We start from the raw sequence: 19,599 nt of genomic DNA on the forward strand, positions 1-19,599 counted from the left end.
TTCTCCCTAAATTCAGGTGCAAGTAGCATTTATAATTTGAGAATACATCATCACCACAAAAATTAAAAATAAAGAAAAGATGCAAGCAATAAGGATTCTTCCATATGGTAGAACTATTGAAAAAGAATACCGATATGAAGAATAGAAAAAAATACAAAACTATAAAATAGGAGTTCCATAAATGGCAACCCACTCCAGTATTCTTGCCTGGAGAATCCCGTGGACGGAGAAGCCTCATGGGCTACAGTCCACGGGGTCGCAAAGAGTCGGACACGACTAAGCGACTTCACTTTCCCTTTTTTTTCAAGGAAGCAAAAGGCAAATGAAAAAATTAAACCTCATTTTCCCAATGTCACAAGAAATTCTCCCTTAGCTAAATAAAAACTTGACTCCTCAGATCAGATTCAATGAATACTAAGTATAAATACTAAGGTGAGGGTGATGGAAGTTGTACCTAGAAATATTGAAGTAAAATTGTTGAATCCCACAAATACAACTTACAGATCAAACAATAAAAAGTTACTAAATTGGAAAAAGAAACAGACTTACATCAGATTTCTCATCTGCAACAATAAAGATCAAATGACAAAGCAATAATATAGAAATCTTTGTTGAACACTGAGGTAAAGGAACTTGGAGCCTAGAATTCTACTTGAAGCCAAAGATTTACTTAACTATGAAACTCAAAGAAAAAAGGCTTCAGAAAATTTATCACCCATGCAGCTTTTCAAAAAAAAAGATAAAGTACAAGAAGAAGAAATTAAAAAAGAAAAAGGATGATGAATTCAAGGAAAGAAAAGGAAAAAAGAAACAATGCAAATAACAAAAGCAATAGTCTATTAATAATGCAGTGGTACAATTTCATGTGAGAAATGATTCTCTTAAAAGAGGTGTTATAAAGTTTAAAATCCGCAACACATTCTCCAAACATCTAATAATAATTTAAATGAGACAGTATTTAATCCATGTTAATGTTATTTGATTTATTTACATTACTAGAAGAAAAAAACATGTTCTACATTTTAGACATAGAAAAAAAATATATATTTCAGCTTTGAAGGAATCACTATGATTCTTTTTCCCTTTATTTTTTTATTATTTTTTTATTGGAGGCTAATTACTTTACAATATTATATTAGTTGGTTCTGCCATACATTGACATGAATCCGCCCTGGGTGTACATGCATTCCCCATCTTGAACCCCCCTCCCACCTCCCGCCCCATCCCATCCCTCTGGGTCATCCCAGTGCACCAGCCCCGAGCATCCTGTCTCATGCATCGAACCTGGACTGGTGATTCATTTCACATATGATAATATACATGTTTCAATGCCAATGAGGTTAGACTTACTTTAGCTCCTCAGTGCCTTTATAGAGAGCAATTTACAATGTTTGCATATTTCAGAAAATTTCCTTTGCCCAAATTAAGTGAAACTTCAGTTGGTTCTTTCTGAGTCAGTAGAGATTTTTAACCCATTTTGTTTTTCCCATCAAGAATCATAGTGATTCTTGCAAACATTGTAAATTACTCTCTATAAAGGCACTGAGGAGCTAAAGCAAATCTAACCTCATTGGTTATCTCAACACACAACAGAACTGACTGTAACCAGTTTCCCCGTAAAATTTTTCTTGTCCATTGATCAGCCAAGCTCTCACTGCGGAATGCACGCACGTGTCCTAGATTATTTCAAGGGAGCAGCAGCAGTGGAAATAGGGTTGCTAGGGGTAAATGAGTGTGTGTGTACACATACTCCACCATTGATTCCAGGGAAAGCGTTTACCTTTTTAAATAGATTCTTCAAAAAAAAACAACAAAGAGAAACTATGGCATTCCATGAAAAGGGTCAAATTACTCGAGTGAAATACTGGAATACTCCCCATCAACTCTCATCTGCTACTTTCAAAGAAGTTTTTATAAGTGTAGACACCAAAAATATCTCTGTTTTCTCATCTGAATACCCAATCAGAGGATGATTCAGAGCGAAAGGAAAACCGAAAAACCTCTGACATTCGCTTCTAGAAAGTCACACCAACCTGAGCCTGTAGCATACCTCAAGAACCCACCAGCCCTGCTAAACATCCACTAACCTACATGTGTGGACCTTAAAAGGAGGAGGTACTCCCAAATCAAGCTGCTGCTGCTGCTGCTGTTGCCAGGGTCACAAACAATCCTACAAATCAACTAGGGCCCCTTGCTAACCCAAGGCCCAAAGGAACAAGACAAAGGGCCAGGAATAAATAAGCATCTTAGTCACTCCTCTGGTATCTTTCCATGGATCAAGATATCTTCTATCCTTACTACACAGGAAGGATAAGCACCTCAGAGTGGATTAAAGCTTTTGCTGACCATTTTGGTTTTGCTCTGGCAATTCTGCATCTCTACTCTTAATTTTTATAGGTGGTATCTTCTTTTACACCCGGATTCTTCCTTCCTCACCCAACTTCCAAGCAGCAGAAGGGATGCCGTCTGTGGTAAGGAATGTCCAAATCATATAAAGTAAATAAGGCCTGCTGCCTATTTCTGTGAACTCATGAATGAACGTGCCCCCAGCTGGGGGCCTGAGTTCTCTATGTCAACAAGTAAGATCCTGTCATTCCATACTTATGATCATGATAGTACTAGTCTAAGGGTCACAAGACACCCAGTTAGTGTGCGTGTGTGTGTGTGTGTGTATGCGTGTGTGTGCGTGCGTGCTCAGTCATGCTCAACTCTTTGCAGTCCCATGGACTGTAGCCCACCAGGCTCCCCTGTCCATGGAATTTCCTCAGCCAAGAATACTGGAGCGGGTTGCCATTTGCTCCTCCAGGGGATCTTTCCGATCCAGGGATCGAACTCGAGTCTCCTGAATCGGCAGATGGATTCCTTATCACTGTGCCACCTGGAAAGCCCTCAGTGTCAGTTTATTTTAAATGAAATATATAAAATTGGTAAATAGATAAATGACTACAATCCACTGCTTACCCTGTACATTATGAGCTTTGAAACTGTTTTCACAAGAGTCAGAATGAGCTGGCTTACAAACTTTTGGACACTGACTTTAAGATAAGACCATAAAGCATTTCAGAAATTTCTTCAGAAACAGACTTACAGACGAAGAATACAGACCTAGGGTTGCCAAGGAAGGTGGGAGGAGGGTGGAGAAGGAGGTATTCAGAGTTTATGATTAGCAGATGCAAACTATTATATATAGAATGGATAAATAAAGTACTACTGTATAGCACAGGGAACTACATTCAATATTCTGTGATAACCCATATGGAAAATAATATGAAAAAGAATGTCTACATATACACACACACATATATATAAATAACTGAAATACTTTGCTGTACAGAAGAAATTAACACAACATTATAGATCAATGATGTTTCAATAAAATGAATTTTTTAAAAAATTAAAATTATTAAAAAAAAAAAGAAGTTTCTCTTCTTCCTTCTCTTTTCAACAAACTCTGGGCATTTCCCGCAAGTTCAATGAACAGCTCACATGACAATGTTTTCACTCTCTCCTCAGAAAAGTGACCTCTTTCAGGAGTTTTATGGATCACCCTCTTGAGATAGACAACACTTATTTCTCTCCTGGTCTGACAGTTCCTTTGAATGTGCGTCATTTTCTAAGAAGGTAGGAAGAAAATTGGTGTGAGGAAATCATAAAGGAAGAAATTTCAGTTCAGTAACAGAAGACACTTTCAATACTTGGAGTAACAAGCAATGGACAAAATAGTCCATTTTCTGAGCAGGAGGGGCTGGAGTTACCCTAGCAAAGGTAGCCATCTTACCTGAATGAATGGAAAAGGCAATGGGAACTGGAAGGGTAAAAACCCCAGATAACCCGCACATAAAAGCAAGCCACGGTCTAGGTCACAGAGAGAGACAGGGTAAGGAGGTGTCAGCTGTCATGAAGAAAAGCGAAGTAAAGATGTCATAAAAAGAGGAAGTTAAATATCAGGTATGCGTGTGTGCTTAGTCATGTCCGACTCTTTGCAACCCCATGGACTATAGCCTGCCACACTCATCTATCTGTCCATGGAATTTTCCAGGCAAGAATACTGGAGTGCATTGCTATTTCCTCCTCTAGGGGATATTCTAGACCCAGGGATCAAGCCCACATCTCTTGTGTCTCTGGCATTGGCAGGTGGATTCTTTACCAACTATACCAGCTGGCAAGCCCCAGAAATGTCAGGCACCTGAACTCAAAGCCATCAGGTATCAGCAGGTAAGTCCCTGAGTAGCTACAGGAAGTCTCCCACAAGGGCAGTAAGTTTTGTCTGATGGTATGCTAAAAGCACCACTTGGCATCCAGTAACAGACCTGTTAATGTCAACCTTATATTTAAAATAATAACAAACACCTGCAATGATTTCAGAATATTCTTCAAAATACTCTGAATTCTTATTCTTGTTACTTTATTACCTAAAAATCCATTCCGCCATCTGAAAATTAAGATGCTAATTAACCATCAAAGTTCAGTTAAATTGAAATTGTTTCCAAGAATCCTTCCTGCATGTCTCTAGTCATAGTTAATTTATTTCCCCCACCCTGTACCACAACATAAGACTTAGATTGTGCTTCTGATCAAAGCATGATGACTAAGTAATAATTTACCATGAAACATCTTAATTTAGAAGTTGTGTATATATGCATCTCCCAAGTTTGAATCAGAGGTTGTAACTCATCCATCCCTTAGCCATCAAAATTGTCTCAGCTGTAACAGTTACCCATTTGAAAAAAAAAAAAATTAGGAGATTCAAACAACAGAAAGGCACTCAAGTTATGATCTCTAATTCCCTTGCAAGTCTGAAATTCTATCACATATTCTCTTTTTAAAACTATTCTAAACAACACTCTACACCTGCCCATTGGATGGCTAAAATAGGAAGTAATTATCAACTGTGGCATCAAATCAAACAAAACTAATAGTCCCAAGGTTGAGACTCAGGGCATTAGACCAATGATGCCAAGCCCTATGCCCTTGGGTATATGTCTGACATATAGAAGGTATTCAATCTATCATGAATGAATGAAAAACAAACAAATGAAGGAAGTGACTGCTAAATGGTCACCCAAGCCTTACAGGCACTGAGCTCCAAATGATTCTTACATAAAAAAGAAAATCTCTCACTGACTTTCCAAGATTCATCTTTTCCCATAAAATGAGAACTCTTAAAACAAGAATTCTTGACACTATTCACCTTTTGCAAAAGGTAAAAAAAAAAAATTACAGCCTTATATCAGAAATCCAGAGAGAAGAAAAATGACAATACCACCTCATCTTTCCAAAAAAGGAATGTTACCCATTCTTCTTAACCTCAGATCCTTGAGAGGCCCAAAGCAAAATCATGTGCTCAATCAGTGGAAGGGCAGATCAGGAGACAAGATTTCTCAAAAGAGATCTGCCAGAAACTACAGGAACCACATCTTCTTGGATCTCAGTTTCCCCGTTTGCAAAGAGAGGGAAGTAATTTATTCACCAAGTACTTGAAAAGGCTGTAACCAGATGCCTGGCGCCAGGGTTGGACTCAACGATCTCTTAGGTCCCTTTCAGCTCTGAAAATCTTATAATTCTTATAGTCACACTTAGCAGAGATACTTTTGGCTCTGACCTGAAAATTTGGCTGGAAACATAAACAGACTTCTACACAAAAACAGACATTTACCAGGTATAATTTTGACTTGGCAACCAGAGTTTTCACCATTGGCCGAGAGAAAAAAGTGCAAAATTTTCTCTGGTGATTACATTACTCTAAGCTCCACTGTAGCTCAAGTATGAAGTTGGGGCAAATATGGCCAGAGTGGGGCCAAGCCTCTTATCACATCACACACCACCACACAAGGAAAGGACACGCCTGCCTTCTTTTGAGCTTGCCGACAATCTTCCATATATTCCAGAACAACTTGCCTCTCTCACCAGATCTGCCCTTTTCCACTTGACAAACTCTGTTTTATTTTTTATCCTTCTTCCTTCTGTCTTACAGAGAATATAAGCCAACATGGCAGCAGGCTCTTTGTTTATTTCTTTCTTTTTCAAAAACAAAGTCACAGCTTAGGTATAGTTAGCAGGACAAGATCCATATAGAAAACAGCTTTTGTAATTTATGAAAGCCCCATGTTCAAATTTTTCTTAAAGAAACCCTTTGGCAAACCTTATTATTATTTCTGCCTTTGTTATTTTTATATTGTGATCATTATAACATCAAAATATCTGTACAATCATTATAATTTAGTACTTTCTAATCCATCTATATTTCATTCAATTATTAGAGTTATACAGTTATCTTATTTTTAATTAAGAGGAAAAGGGCCTTAGGGTGACCCACTAAAGAACATGGGACAAGAATAAGCTGCCCAACTAGTATCAAATACAAGTCTTCTGTCACAAAGTCAAGCAAACTTTAGAACTCAAGATTTTAAATGCTAACAAAATAGTTTCATAATTATTCAAGAGAGAATATAAACTAAAGCATTAAAGTGTTTAACTATATAAGTAAAACAATATGCAAAGAATAGCTCTTAGTAACACGCACATTTAATAAGGGTAGAACCCTGTCTGTCTTTTTTTACTATAGAATCCCTAGTGTATAGTGTATCAGTATACATATAAATATATCTAGCATCCCAATAGTATTGTATTGAACATGGCTAGCCATATACATATACAGTGTACATATACATATATTTTTAGAGTCTTTTGATTTTAAAGCAAATGCCAGGCACTATTCCATATCACTCACCATCTTGCTGACATCTCTCTAAAAAATAAGGAATTTTTTCTTTTATACATCTGTAGTAACATCACCATCTCTAAAATATGACATAAATACTATATGACATTATTATTTAGTTTCCCTTACTGAGATAACTGGTGTTTAATTGCTTAAACTGGCAGTTGGTCACCAGTAGCCCTATGTGATCACAGGCTGAGAACTTTTTTTGTGGCTTCCGACTCCAAATCTGGGTCACTATGCAGTGCTGGAGCATAATACTTCCAAAGTCAATTCACACTATATGCATTCCTGACCTCATTCAGTAGAGAAAACCCTAAGAATTATCGCTGTTGCTTTTGCTAGAAAGATGTTGCTGACCAATTAGTACCCACAGTGACCAACAGAACCTTAAAATACCAGTCTTACTCATTTAGAAAGCAATTGTCAGTGGATACAGAACAAAGGCAATAAAAAAGCATGGTTGTGTGTCCCCAGGATAACAAGAAAAAGTGAAATTCTCAGATGGTGTTCCTAAAGAATGGCTTTCAGTTTCGAAAAAAAATTAGTAGGTAAAATGATTTCCAGGGCTTCAGTGTACAAGCCAGCAGAACTCTGAGAAGCTCAAGCTGGGCAGTTGGCATTAACATGCCTTAGTGCTTTGTGAGCTATCAAGCTCTCTGTAGGCTCTGGATAAGTATTTATTTGCCACATAAATAACCTCAGAATTCACGATTCCTAGCATTACTTACAAACATGACTTCAACCACAGATCTTACCTGTCCCCTGAAAGCACCATCATCAAGGGGCGGGGGAGGAGGGAAGTTTCCGGAACCTGATGGAAGAGCACTGGAATTATCGAGAGGTGGAGGTGGGGGTGGAAGAAAATCACCTACAGAAAAGAAATATACATGAAGTTAACATGGGTGCAATTTTGCAGAACTCTTTTTACAAAACACAGACAGTCTGCAACTTATGATGGTTCCACCTGTAAGTACTTGACTTTGCCATGGTGTAAAAGCAACAGGCATTCAATAGAAAATGTACTTTGAATTTTGGTTTATTTCGGGCTAGGCATATACAGTACATTACTGTTGGGATGCTAGGCAGGGCAGCAAACAATTCCCAGTCAGACAGGTGATGCCCAGGGTGAACAACCAATCCACTTACAGCCGTTCTGTACCCTCATAACCATTGTGTTTTTCACTTTCAGTACAGTGTCCAGTAAATGACCTAACATACTCAACATTTTATTATAAAATAGGCTTTGTGTTAAATGATTTTGTCCAATCATAGGCTAAATTAAGTGTTCTGGGCATGCTGAAGGTAGGTAAGGCTAAGCAATGATGTTTGTTTGGTAGGTTAGGTGTATTAAATGCATGTTCCACTGAACAATATTTCCAATTTACAGTGGGCTTTTCAGGATGTAATTCCATCATAATTAGAGAAAGATTTGTATTAGCTGGTATCTGACTGCTTTGTAATTGGCTTTGACACATAATTTTTTGTCCTACACAGCAATTATTCCCTATCTTACTTCTCCTCAGTTTAATCAGCAGCCTTAACTGTCAGAAGAATGACGACCAGATGTGACACACAGAAGTGATGTAAGGCTAGAGTAGAAGGATCAAGTGCATTCAGCCAGGACAGGCAAGGTGCTTGGGGAGGTGGATTACTGAAGTCTATGAGATGTGTTGTTTGTTCTCAATACATTCTCAGTCAATTAGAGGAGGAAAGAAAATGTATAAATAGGTAAGATTAATATAAGATGCAATTTATTAAGACTCTACAGGCAAACTTTTCTGGAATTTAAGATAAAGGAAAGTCCAGTTGGAGGAATAAGGAAGCTATACTGGCCAGATGGCTCAGTGGTAAAGAATCCACCTGCCAATGCAGGAGATGAAGGAGACGTGGGTTCAATCCCTGGGTTGGGAATATCCCCTGGAGCAGGAAATGGCAACCCACTCCAGTATTCTTGCCTGGAAAATACCATGGACAGCGGAGTCTGGCGGGCTATAATCCGTGGGAACGCAAGAGTCAGTCACCACCGAGTGCTCACACACACATGCACACACAAAAGGGACTTTCCTGGCATTCCAACGATTAAGACTCCGCACTTCCAATGCAGGAGGCGCAAGGACAAGTCCTGGTCCTGGAACTAAGATCTCACATGCCACATGGCACTATATATATATATATATATATATATAAATAAATAAAAATAAATTGTCAATGAACATTACGATGTACAGCATAAGTTCATGCTAGGCAGAAAGAAACGAAAATAAAAGTATAAAGGTTAGAAGAAATTAGGGCCTAGAAAATACAGAGCAAATTATAATATAGCATAAAGACAGCAATGTAAATAACATTGTGCAGTGCCACACTTAGTCGCTCAGTTGTGTCCAACTCTTTGTTACTCCATGGACTGTAACCCATCAAGCACCTCTGTCCATGGGGATTCTCCAGGGAAAAATAGTGGAGTGGATTGCTATGCTCTCCTCCAGGGGATTTTCCCAACCCAGGGATCAAACCCAGGTCTCCTGCATTGTAATAAGCAGACTCTTTTAACATCTGAGCTACCAGGGAAGTTCAAGAATTTTGGAGTGGGTAGCCTATCCCTTCTCCACTGGATCTTCCAGACCTAGGAATTGAACTGGTATCTCTGTATTGCAGGTGGATTCTTTACCAGCTAAGCCATCAGGGAAGCCTGTAAATAACAGTAGAAAGTCATAAAAATTGGAGCAGTATGAAAATAAGCTTTTAAGTGGGTTTCACATCTGGCTAAGAGTTTGAAATTTATCATGCATGCAATAAGGATCCATTAAGGATTTCTGAGAAGGAAACACTTCTAAGAATGTGATTTACTAAAGACTAATCTTAAAGTGTGTGCAGGACAGATTGGGAGAAACTGCAATAAGAAACATCCAATTTGGAGATCTATATACTATCCAGGCTTTAGGATACTAGGAAATCCAACATCACTATGGGTTAATGGTATAGAATCTTTTAAAATACTTTTTGCAAGAAATTATATTAAAAAAAAGAAACCCTATTCTAAAAAAAAAATTATTTATATGTACCTTATAAAAATGACCTTTTTGAATGTCGGGGAACTGTCTCTCCTCAATGGATAAACAGCTTTTCCTTGCATTTCAGCTGATCAACACTCAGTGACAGATGATAGTCCCTACCTCTCAATGAGTCACTGTTCAGTTCAGTTCAGTTCAGTTCACTTGCTCAGTCGTGCCCGACTCTTTGCGACCCCATGAATAGCAGCACGCCAGGCCTCCCTGTCCATCACCAACTCCTGGAGTTCACCCAAACTCATGTGCATTGAGTTGGTGATGTCATCCAGCCATCTCATCCTCTGTTGTCCCCTTTTCCTCCTGCCCCCAATCCCTCCCAGCATCAGGGTCTTTTCCAATGAGTCAACTCTTCACATCAGGTGGCCAAAGTATTGGAGTTTCAGCTTTAGCATCAGTCCTTCCAATGAACACCCAGGATTGATCCCCTTTAGGATGGACTGGTTGGACCTCCTTGCAGTCCATGGGACTCACAAGAGTCTTCTCCAACACCATAGTTCAAAAGCATCAATTCTTCGGCGATCAGCTTTCTTCACAGTCCAACTCTCACATCCATACATGACTACTGGAAAAACCATAGCCTTGACCAAACGTAACTTTGTTGGCAAAGTAATGTCTCTGCTTTTTAATATGTTGTCTAGGTTGGTTATAACTTTCCTTCCAAGGAGTAAGCATCTTTTAATTTCACGGCTGCAATCACCATCTACAGTGATTTTGGAGCCCCCCAAAATAAAGTCTGACACTGTTACCACTGTTTCCCCATCTATTTGCCATGAAGTGATGGAACCAGATGCCATGATCTTAGTTTTCTGAATGTTGAGCTTCAAGCCAACTTTTTCACTCTCCTCTTTCACTTTCATCAAGAGGCTTTTGAGTTCCTCTTCACTTTCTGCCATAAGGGTGGTGTCATCTGCATATCTGAGGTTATTGATATTTCTCCTGGCAATCTTGATTCCAGCTTGTGCTTCTTCCAGAACTAGGTCAGGGTCTGACAATTCGCATTCTTAATAAATCCCCAGGTGAGGCTAGTGCTGCTAGTTCTGGGACCACCCTTGGAGAACTACTGCATTAAACCAAGTGTCAAATTATTTCTACTTTAGACCCTACAGCATTGAGTTCAGCGGCATGTATTATAGAAGCATCTGTACTTCTCTTAACTGCCTGAGTGTACACATCTGTCTATATCCTTTTTAAAATTATATGTCTCAAAAACCTTTATTAACCCCATCCAATAGTTCTATATTTGGCTAGATACTAGAATCACCTTGGAATCTTACCAAAAATGCTGATACCCAAACTCTATCTCATACCAGTGCACTCAGGATCTTGGGGATGGAGAATGGAAATGGGAAGGAGGGGTGAGAAACCCATATTATTTAAAAACCCAGATAATCCCAATATGTAGTGAGGACTGAGAAAGAAACTCTTTGGCCTTCATGTGGCCAGACAGTGCCCTAAAAGAAATATTTAACACCTGTCAAGTAAAAAGAATTGTCACCAAGATACTTTCCACCATTAAAAAGTCATCACGTATTAGACTAAAGACCACAATAAAGTCTGAGTGATCAATAAAGAAGTCCAAGTTGATGGAGACCTTACAACCTAATTCTATTTCACAGCTTAATTTTCAGATTCAATGTTTTATCTGGACCTATATCTTCTTCATACTCAATTTAAAAGAGGATTTCTGAGCACCTTATTTCTGTCAGAGGAGTTAAATATAGGGAGGCACAGGTTGATGAGATTCTGGGAGAGTGAAAAGGAAGAAAAAAAGAAAGCAGAATTTGTTTGTGTAAAGAATTATCTTGTAAACAACATAAATCCAGACCATGTATTCCAGGCAAGATTAGGCAGACTGTTAAAGCCATAGTGATAACCTCATAATAATTTTCTGCTTATTTTGATGAGTTATTCAGTCAGAGCAAAATTTTCCATTTTTCAAGCTCAATTATCAGAGTTTCCCATTATTTTCTTTAAAGTGGAGCTCACAGTTTAAAAGGATGTGTTTGTCAGTGTTTAGTTGCTAAATTGTATCCGATTGTTTGCAATCCCATGGACTGTAGACTACCATGCTCCTCTGTCTATGGGATTTCTCAGGCAAGAATACTGGATTGGGTTGCCATTTCCTCCTCCAGGGGATCTTCCGGACCTAGGGATCAAACATGCATCTCCTGTGGTTCCTACATCAGCAGATTCTTTGCCACTAAGCCACCAAAAGGATGTGGAAGAATGGGGAAATGTCTAGAAAACAGATATACACATGACAAACAGATAGAAAACGGATCCTTTGAAGGGAAGCATAACTAGTTAAGACAGCTGGAATGAAAAACTCCTAGTTCCCCCGTGGCTCAGATGTTAAAGCGTCTGCCTCCAACGCGGGAGACCCGGGTTCGATCCCTGGGTCGGGAAGATTCCCCTAGAGAAGGACACGGTAACCCACTCCAGTATTCTTGCCTGGAGAATCCCGTGGACGGAGAAGTCTGGTAGGCTACAGTCCACGGGGTCGCAAAGAGTGGGACACGACTGAGCGACGGAACGGAACTATTTTAATACAGACTTAGAACTCATGCGTATTCTGACTTAACGTTCACTCACCATTTTAACAGGTAAGTCAACAAAAGGAAACTCCTCTAAATTGCAGTAGGTATAATTTCGGCTTAAGAGAAAAGACACAATATCCATGTATAAGGAAGATGGCAAATGAACAGAAACAGATATGTGTATACAAATGTAGGGGGAGCCTTTCCTTTCCAGCGGATTTCTTCAAACAAAGAAAGAGCATTTGGCTGACATGCTTGGGGCCAGAGGTGGTAGAGAGGGTGGTGATCCTCTTAGAGAAAAGCAGCTGGACAGACCCCGCTGCAAGCGCTTTCCAAACAGCAATACTGAAATGTCGACCTTCACATCAGTGCACCCCCTGTCCTCTGGGCTTGCTGGGGAAATTCAAGTGTACTCCCAGACCCTGTGAATTATAGGGGCATTGAATAAATCAAACAGGCAAGTCAAAAGGGAAAATAGGACACACATTAGGCAAATGGAAAATGCATGGTACATAAAACCTAAGAAAGAAACATGTGGTTTTATAAGAAGTTGAGTAGTCATAGACACATTTCTATAAACCATGGTCCACTCCTTACCCTTTCCTCACCATCCAAAGCCTACCCAGCCTGCAAAATACATCATCCCTCAATTACCAGATAAAATGGTTTAGTGAAATACACAGCTGGAAATGAATCCTCAGAATTCCTTGGAGAGAAGCAAGGAAAGATCTAGTTTAAAATGTTCCACGTCATCCCAACTCATTCTGCTAATATTCAAAAGGTTTTCACTTTGTGCTAGACGCAGCACCATGAGGCAGTTAAAGGGTGACTGTGCTGCACAAAATATTGTATCCCTGAGTCCCAAACAGTACTTTCTGCCAGTTTACATCCGAGAACAGCCCGCTATGAATACCATTACCAGGAAAAGAGTGAGGAGAAACTCCCAGAAAGCCAGTTCTGTTTATTTTCTCAAGCTACCCTTTCTAGTCCAGGGGTAAAAAAGGCAGTGGCACTAAGAACCAGATGTGGCTCCTTCGTAGTAGCTGACTTTCACCCACTGTAGTTACTCTAGTAACATGGCTCAGGCATGTGCAAACAAAATTTGCTTAGCACTTGGTAATACAAAGTCACCCATTAGGGGAGAAACAAACAAGAATTTACAAACAAAGGAGATAGTACATTACTGGTTATATGAGATTGTAGTGTAAAAACACAAGGGAGTAATTAAACTCAGATTGTCAATAATGTCTCAATTAATTCACTATGGTTAACAACAACAACAAAAGCAAGCATCATTCTCTTTCTTCTTGACCTAAATGTCCATGTAAAACTACATACACACACACACTTACAGGTTCAGATAACACCCCCTTCTGTGCCTCTTGCATATTCTGTCAAAATATCTATAATACTTGATTATATTTGTGTTTATGGTCATTCTCTCCTAGTTAGAACTGAAACTTCTAAAAAAGCAAAAACCTCTCATAATGTATCCTTAAATCCTCACCACCTGGCGTAAGTTTAGGGCCATATATCCACCAGTAAACATAGGTTGAAAAACTAAATAAATAAAAAGTCATTTTAATCACTCAATTGTTTAAAAACAAAATGTCCTGATATCTTAGATGCTTTTCAAACATCAATGTGCCCATCACAAAAAAAAATCTAGTTAAAATGTAGGTTTTGCCTTAGCAGGTCTGTGGTGAGGCTTGAGATTCTGAATTTCTAACATGCTCCCAAGAGATGCTCATGTAGATTCATGGAACACACATACAGGAGCATGGCTCCAGGGTTATTCAAGCTAGGGAGATGTTAGCTCTCTAACTTTCTTAAATGGAGACTTTCTGGTTATTTAAGGAAAACTTAACTTTAAGGGTTATATTTAAGACATAGATTTAAGGGAAATAGAAATAGAATTAATAAATTGAAAATTTTAAGAAATAGATTTAATCTAGATATAGATTTAAGGGACTAGATCTGATAGAGTGCCTGATGAACTATAGACAGAGGTTCATGACATTGTACAGGAGACAGAGATCAAGACCATCCCCGTTGAAAAGAAATGCAAAAAAGCAAACTGGCTGTCTGGGGAGGCCTTACAAATAGCTGTGAAAAGAAGAGAAGCAAAAGGCAAAGGAGAAAAGGAAAGATATAAGCATCTAAACGCAGAATTCCAAAGACTAGCAAGGAGAGATAAGAAAGCCTTCCTCAGTGATCAATGCAAAGAAATAGAGGAAAACAATAGAATGGGAAAGACTAGAGATCTCTTCAAGAAAATTAGCGCTACCAAGGGACCATTTGAATCAAAGATGGGCTCAATAAAGGACAGAAATGGTACAGACCGAACAGGAGCAGAAGATATTAAGAAGAGGTGGCAAGAATACACAGCAGAGCTGTACAAAAAAGAGCTTTAAGACCCAGATAATCACGATGGTGTGATCACCCACCTAGAGCCAGACATCCTGGAATGTGAAGTCAAGTGGGCCTTAGAAAGCATCACTATGAACAAACCTCTTGGAGGTGATGGAATTCCAGTTGAGCTATTTCAAATCCTGAAAGATGATGCTGTGAAAGTGCTGCACTCAATATGCCAGCAAATTTGGAAAACTCAGCAGTGGCCACAGGGCTGGAAAAGGTCAGTTTTCATTCCAATCCCAAAGAAAGGCAATGCCAGAGAATGCTCAAACTACTGCACAATTGCACTCATCTCATATGCTAGTACAGTATTGCTCAAAATTCTCCAAGCCAGGCTTCAGCAATACATGAACCGTGAACTCCCAGATGTTCAGGTTGGTTTGAGAAGAGGCAGAGGAACCAGAGATAAAATTGCCAACATCCGCTGGATCATCGAAAAAGGAAGAGGGTTCCAGAAAAACATCTATTTCTGCTTCATTGACTGTGCCAAAGTCTTTGACTGTGTGGACCACAATAAACTGTGGAAAATTCTGAAAGAAATAGGAATACCAGACCACCTGACCTGCCTCTTGAGAAACCTATATGCAGGTCAGGAAGCAACAGTTAGGACTGGACATGGAACAACAGACTGGTTCGAAATAGGAAAAGGAATACGCCAAGGCTGTATATTGTCACCCTGCTTATTTAACTTATATGCAGAGTGTATTATGCAAAATGCCAGGCTGGATGAAGCACAAGCTGGAATCAAGATTGCTAGGAGAAATATCAATAACCTCAGATATGCAGATGACACCACCCCTATGGCAGAAAGTGAAGAAGAACTAAAGAGCTTCTTGATGAAAGTGAAAGAGGAGAGTGAAAAGGTTGGCTTAAAGCTCAACATTCAGAAAACTAAGATCATGGCATCCGGTCCCATCACGTCATGGGAAATAGATGGGGAAACAGTGGAAACAGTGTCAGACTTTATTTTTTTGGGCCACAAAATCACTGCAGATGGTGACTGCAGCCATGAAATTAAAAGGTGCTCACTCCTTGGAAGGAAAGTTATGACCAACCTAGATAGTATATTAAAAAGCAGAGACATTACTTTGCCAACCAAGGTCCGTCTAGTCGAGGCTATGGTTTTTCCAGTGGTCATGTATGGATGTGAGAGTTGGACTGTGAAGAAAGCTGATCGCTGAAGAATTGATGCTTTTGAACTGTGGTGTTGGAGAAGACTCTTGAGAGTCCCTTGGACTGCAAGGAGATCCAACCAGTCCATCCCAAAGGATATCAATCCTGGGTGTTCATTGGAAGGACTGATGCTAAAGCTGAAACTCCAATACTTTGGCCACCTCATGCAAAGAGTTGACTCACTGGAAAAGACTATGATGCTGGGAGGGATTGGGGGCAGCAGAAGAAGGGCACGACAAGGATGAGATGGCTGGATGGCATCACCGACTTGATGGACGTAAGTTTGAGCGAACTCTGGGAGTTGCTGATGGATAGGGAGCCCTGGTGTTCTGCGATTCATGGGGTTGCAAAGAGTCAGACACAACTGAGCAACTGAACTAAACTCAACTCAACTGAACTTTAAGGGAATTAAAACTACTTAGGCCTGGAGAATCCCAGGGACGGGGGAGCCTGGTGGGCTTCCGTCTGTGGGGTCGCACAGAGTCAGACACGACTGAAGCGACTTAGCAGCAGCAGCAGCAGCAGGAGCTCCTCAAATTAAGAATTTAAATTATGAGTACATAAGAGATTGGGCAGGAACACACACACAGAATAAAAATAACTATGGTGACAAAATCATAAGCTTCAAGTAAGACAGTTACTCTTTTCCATTAATAGTAACTAATAGAGAAATAAAATATCTTTCAAAGAAAATATCAAGGCTTAAAATGCACACCCCAGTGCTAACCTTTACTTTGGAAAAGGTAATACTATCATCTCAGGTTCAGTTTTCCTCACCTATTAAGTGAAGAAAACATTTAATAACATCTACTTCACAGTGTCACTCTACAGATCAAGGCAGTTAAAACTGAGATTCTGAACTATTTTTTACTACAACCCAGAGTAAGTGAAGTAAGCCAGAAAGAAAAACACCAATACAGTATACTAACACATATATATGGAATTTAGAAAGATGCAAATGATAACCCTGTATACGAGACAGCAAAAGAGACACAGATGTATAGAACAGTCTTTGGGACTCTATGGGAGAGGGTGAGGGTGGGATGATTTGGGAGAATGGCATTGAAACACGTATGTTGTCATATGTGAAACGAATCACTAGTTCAGGGTCGATGTATGTTATAGGATGCTCGGGGCTGGCATGCGGGGATGACCCAGAGGGAGGATAAAGGGAGAAGGGAGGTGGGAGGGGGGTTCAGGAGGGGGAACTTATGTAAACCCGGGGCAAATTCATATCAATGTATGGCAAAACCAACCAATATAATATTGTAAAATAATTTGCCTCCAATAAAAAATAAATTAACTACATTAAAAAAAAAAAAGAAATAACCTTTGATGTGATGATGCAAAACTCCTATCTGGAGATATATAAATAAGTACATATATATCTGAAACAACGGTTTCATGAAGTCATACCTATTGCATGTAAGGCACATTGACGTTTTCTGTTTATTTATTTCAAAGGAGTGGTTTATAACCCACTAAAGCAGCTGTGGCCCATGAAAGGGTCTCAACTCATAGTTTGGACACTGCTGAGCTAAACTGCATGTAAGTGACATGTACAATGTGTATGTGATAGTGGTGACTTGTACATTTACACACAATAGATGACACTTCTGTTTTCTTTTTGCTCGCTGCTGCTAAGTCACTTCAGTCGTGTCCGACTCTGTGTGACCCCATAGACGGCAGCCCACCAGGCTCCCCCGTCCCTGGGATTCTCCAGGCAAGAATACTGGAGTGAGTTGCCATTTCCTTTCTTTTTAATCATACACAAAAGAGCAGCTGAGTCTAAACTTGCCCACTCACTAGAGGAGACCAATTCTGAGAAGATAAAGCTTTCTGAGCAAGGTTGAGTAAAGAGAACATGTGAAAAGATAAAATAAATGTGACAGGAGTGAAAAATCTCTGTGAGTTGACAGAGTTATATCACAGTTGTAACATTCTCCCCATAAATAACAAGCAATTTATTACAAAACCAAGCAGTTGAAGAATTTACTTACAATTTTACCCTCAAATCAATCTTCAATTTGCATTTAAACATGTACTACCAAGAAAACCCTACCAGAAAGCACACTGAATAAAATATTTTAAAAATCAAGTATTAAGGTCTAAGATAGCAAACATTTATTGTGTGATAATATATATCATATATATACAGATTTGCCTATTTTATCATGGAGAATCTTTAAGTAGATTCCCAAGAAATTGTTAGCAGCAACTTGTCTCTAAGATGCTCAGTTTTGTAACTGGGGAACAAGTGTGCAAGAAAAGTTCATTTTTCATTATACAAATTTTTAACCTGTTGTTCTACCCACTTATTTTTAAAATAACACATACACACAATTCAGAAAAGAATTGTCAGTACCTGGAAATGTGCCACCTGCAAATGTGGAGCTATATAAGTTTTTAAAAACCACCAGAAAATATTGGGCTATGTACGGCAGAGATTAAGAAACCGCTGAGGGTCCCATTTAATGCATCACTTCTCAGTCTTCTCAATCTATTCACTACCCATTGGTTCTAACTGAAAATATGAAAGAAAGAGTGCTGATTCACTCACTGTGTGGTTCCTACTAGAAATAGGCTCAATCTTTGCTTATTCCCAGAGCCATCGCCTAAGCACCATCTCAGTGTGAGCACAGATCTCTGTCCTGGATTAAGCATTCATGGAGGTACTAATAAAGCAGTTCCTGAATTTCCATTTTGTTCTTGTTCCTTAAGTGTGCAGCCCCTTTGAGAACTCACTGGCAGAAGTGATAATTATCAGGGCAAGGCTGGGCATCCCTGGTTCCCTGTCCTCATTGTCATCAAAATAGCAACAACACCGCCCCCCTTAAATGACACATCTTCATCTGTAAATGAGACGATATGTGACTTCAACGAAGTAGCTTCAGTTCTCTAGTTCTCAAATCAGACATTTTTGGAGTTCAGGCTTTTATTATATATAATTATACATTAGGAGAGTACCCTTTCTACTTTTCCTCTATTTTTACTATCTGCTCCTTAACTTAAAAAAGCAAATTGTTGATTCTTATAGTACTTAATTTTCTAAGTCATATGATTTAAATGAAAGGACTAAGATTAAAAAGAGCAATGAAACACAATATTGGTATAAGACAGTATAAGAAATTCAGCACTCTTAAATGCTACTTATATATAAATAAGACTATTAGAGATAAAACTTTCTCAAGAAAATTTGGCAACAGGTATCAAAAAGCCTTAAAAATATTCATACACTTTGATGTAGTAATACCAATTGTAATAAATTATCTTACTAAAGAAACGACTAAAGGGTATACAGGGAAGCATGTTAAAGAAACTTAACCATAATGAAACATGATGGAAATGATCAGACTATTCATCGATAAAGTATGGGTTAAAAAAATCAACTGCAATCGCACACTGGAAAATGGTGTGGCCATCAAAAATAAAGATGTTGATCTGGATCTAACATTTATTTAGTCATTGATGGGTGCTTTCTATGTGCCAGACATTACTTTAGACACCAGAAGGAAATCTCAAACAAACAAGTAAAGCAAACACAAAGAGCTGCACTCGTGGAGTTTATTCGCTGTCAGAAGACCTCTTAAAAATATATTACATAAAACAGACTTAGGATCAAATCTTGATCAGTACTTTATAGATATATAGGGCAAGCAAGGGGAAAGGGAATGCTAGGGTGATG

The 19,599-nt window shown here is 39.0% G+C and overlaps 1 protein-coding gene across 8 annotated transcripts in view; it reads right to left on the minus strand.

Moving 5' to 3' along the window:
• LPP (LIM domain containing preferred translocation partner in lipoma) overlaps nt 1-19,599 on the minus strand; it is a 772,586-nt gene that overhangs the window by 448,313 nt on the left and 304,674 nt on the right. For all 8 annotated transcript variants that reach the window (XM_055408177.2, XM_055408186.2, XM_055408120.2 and 5 more), the window contains one exon: nt 7,480-7,592. In XM_055408177.2, coding sequence (XP_055264152.2) covers nt 7,480-7,592 — 113 coding nt within the window. The remainder of the gene's footprint in view (nt 1-7,479; nt 7,593-19,599) is intronic.

Source organism: Moschus berezovskii, chromosome 1 (assembly GCF_049115385.1).
Source record: "Moschus berezovskii isolate FMDL1 chromosome 1, NW_MosBer_1.0, whole genome shotgun sequence".
NCBI lineage: Eukaryota > Metazoa > Chordata > Mammalia > Artiodactyla > Moschidae > Moschus > Moschus berezovskii.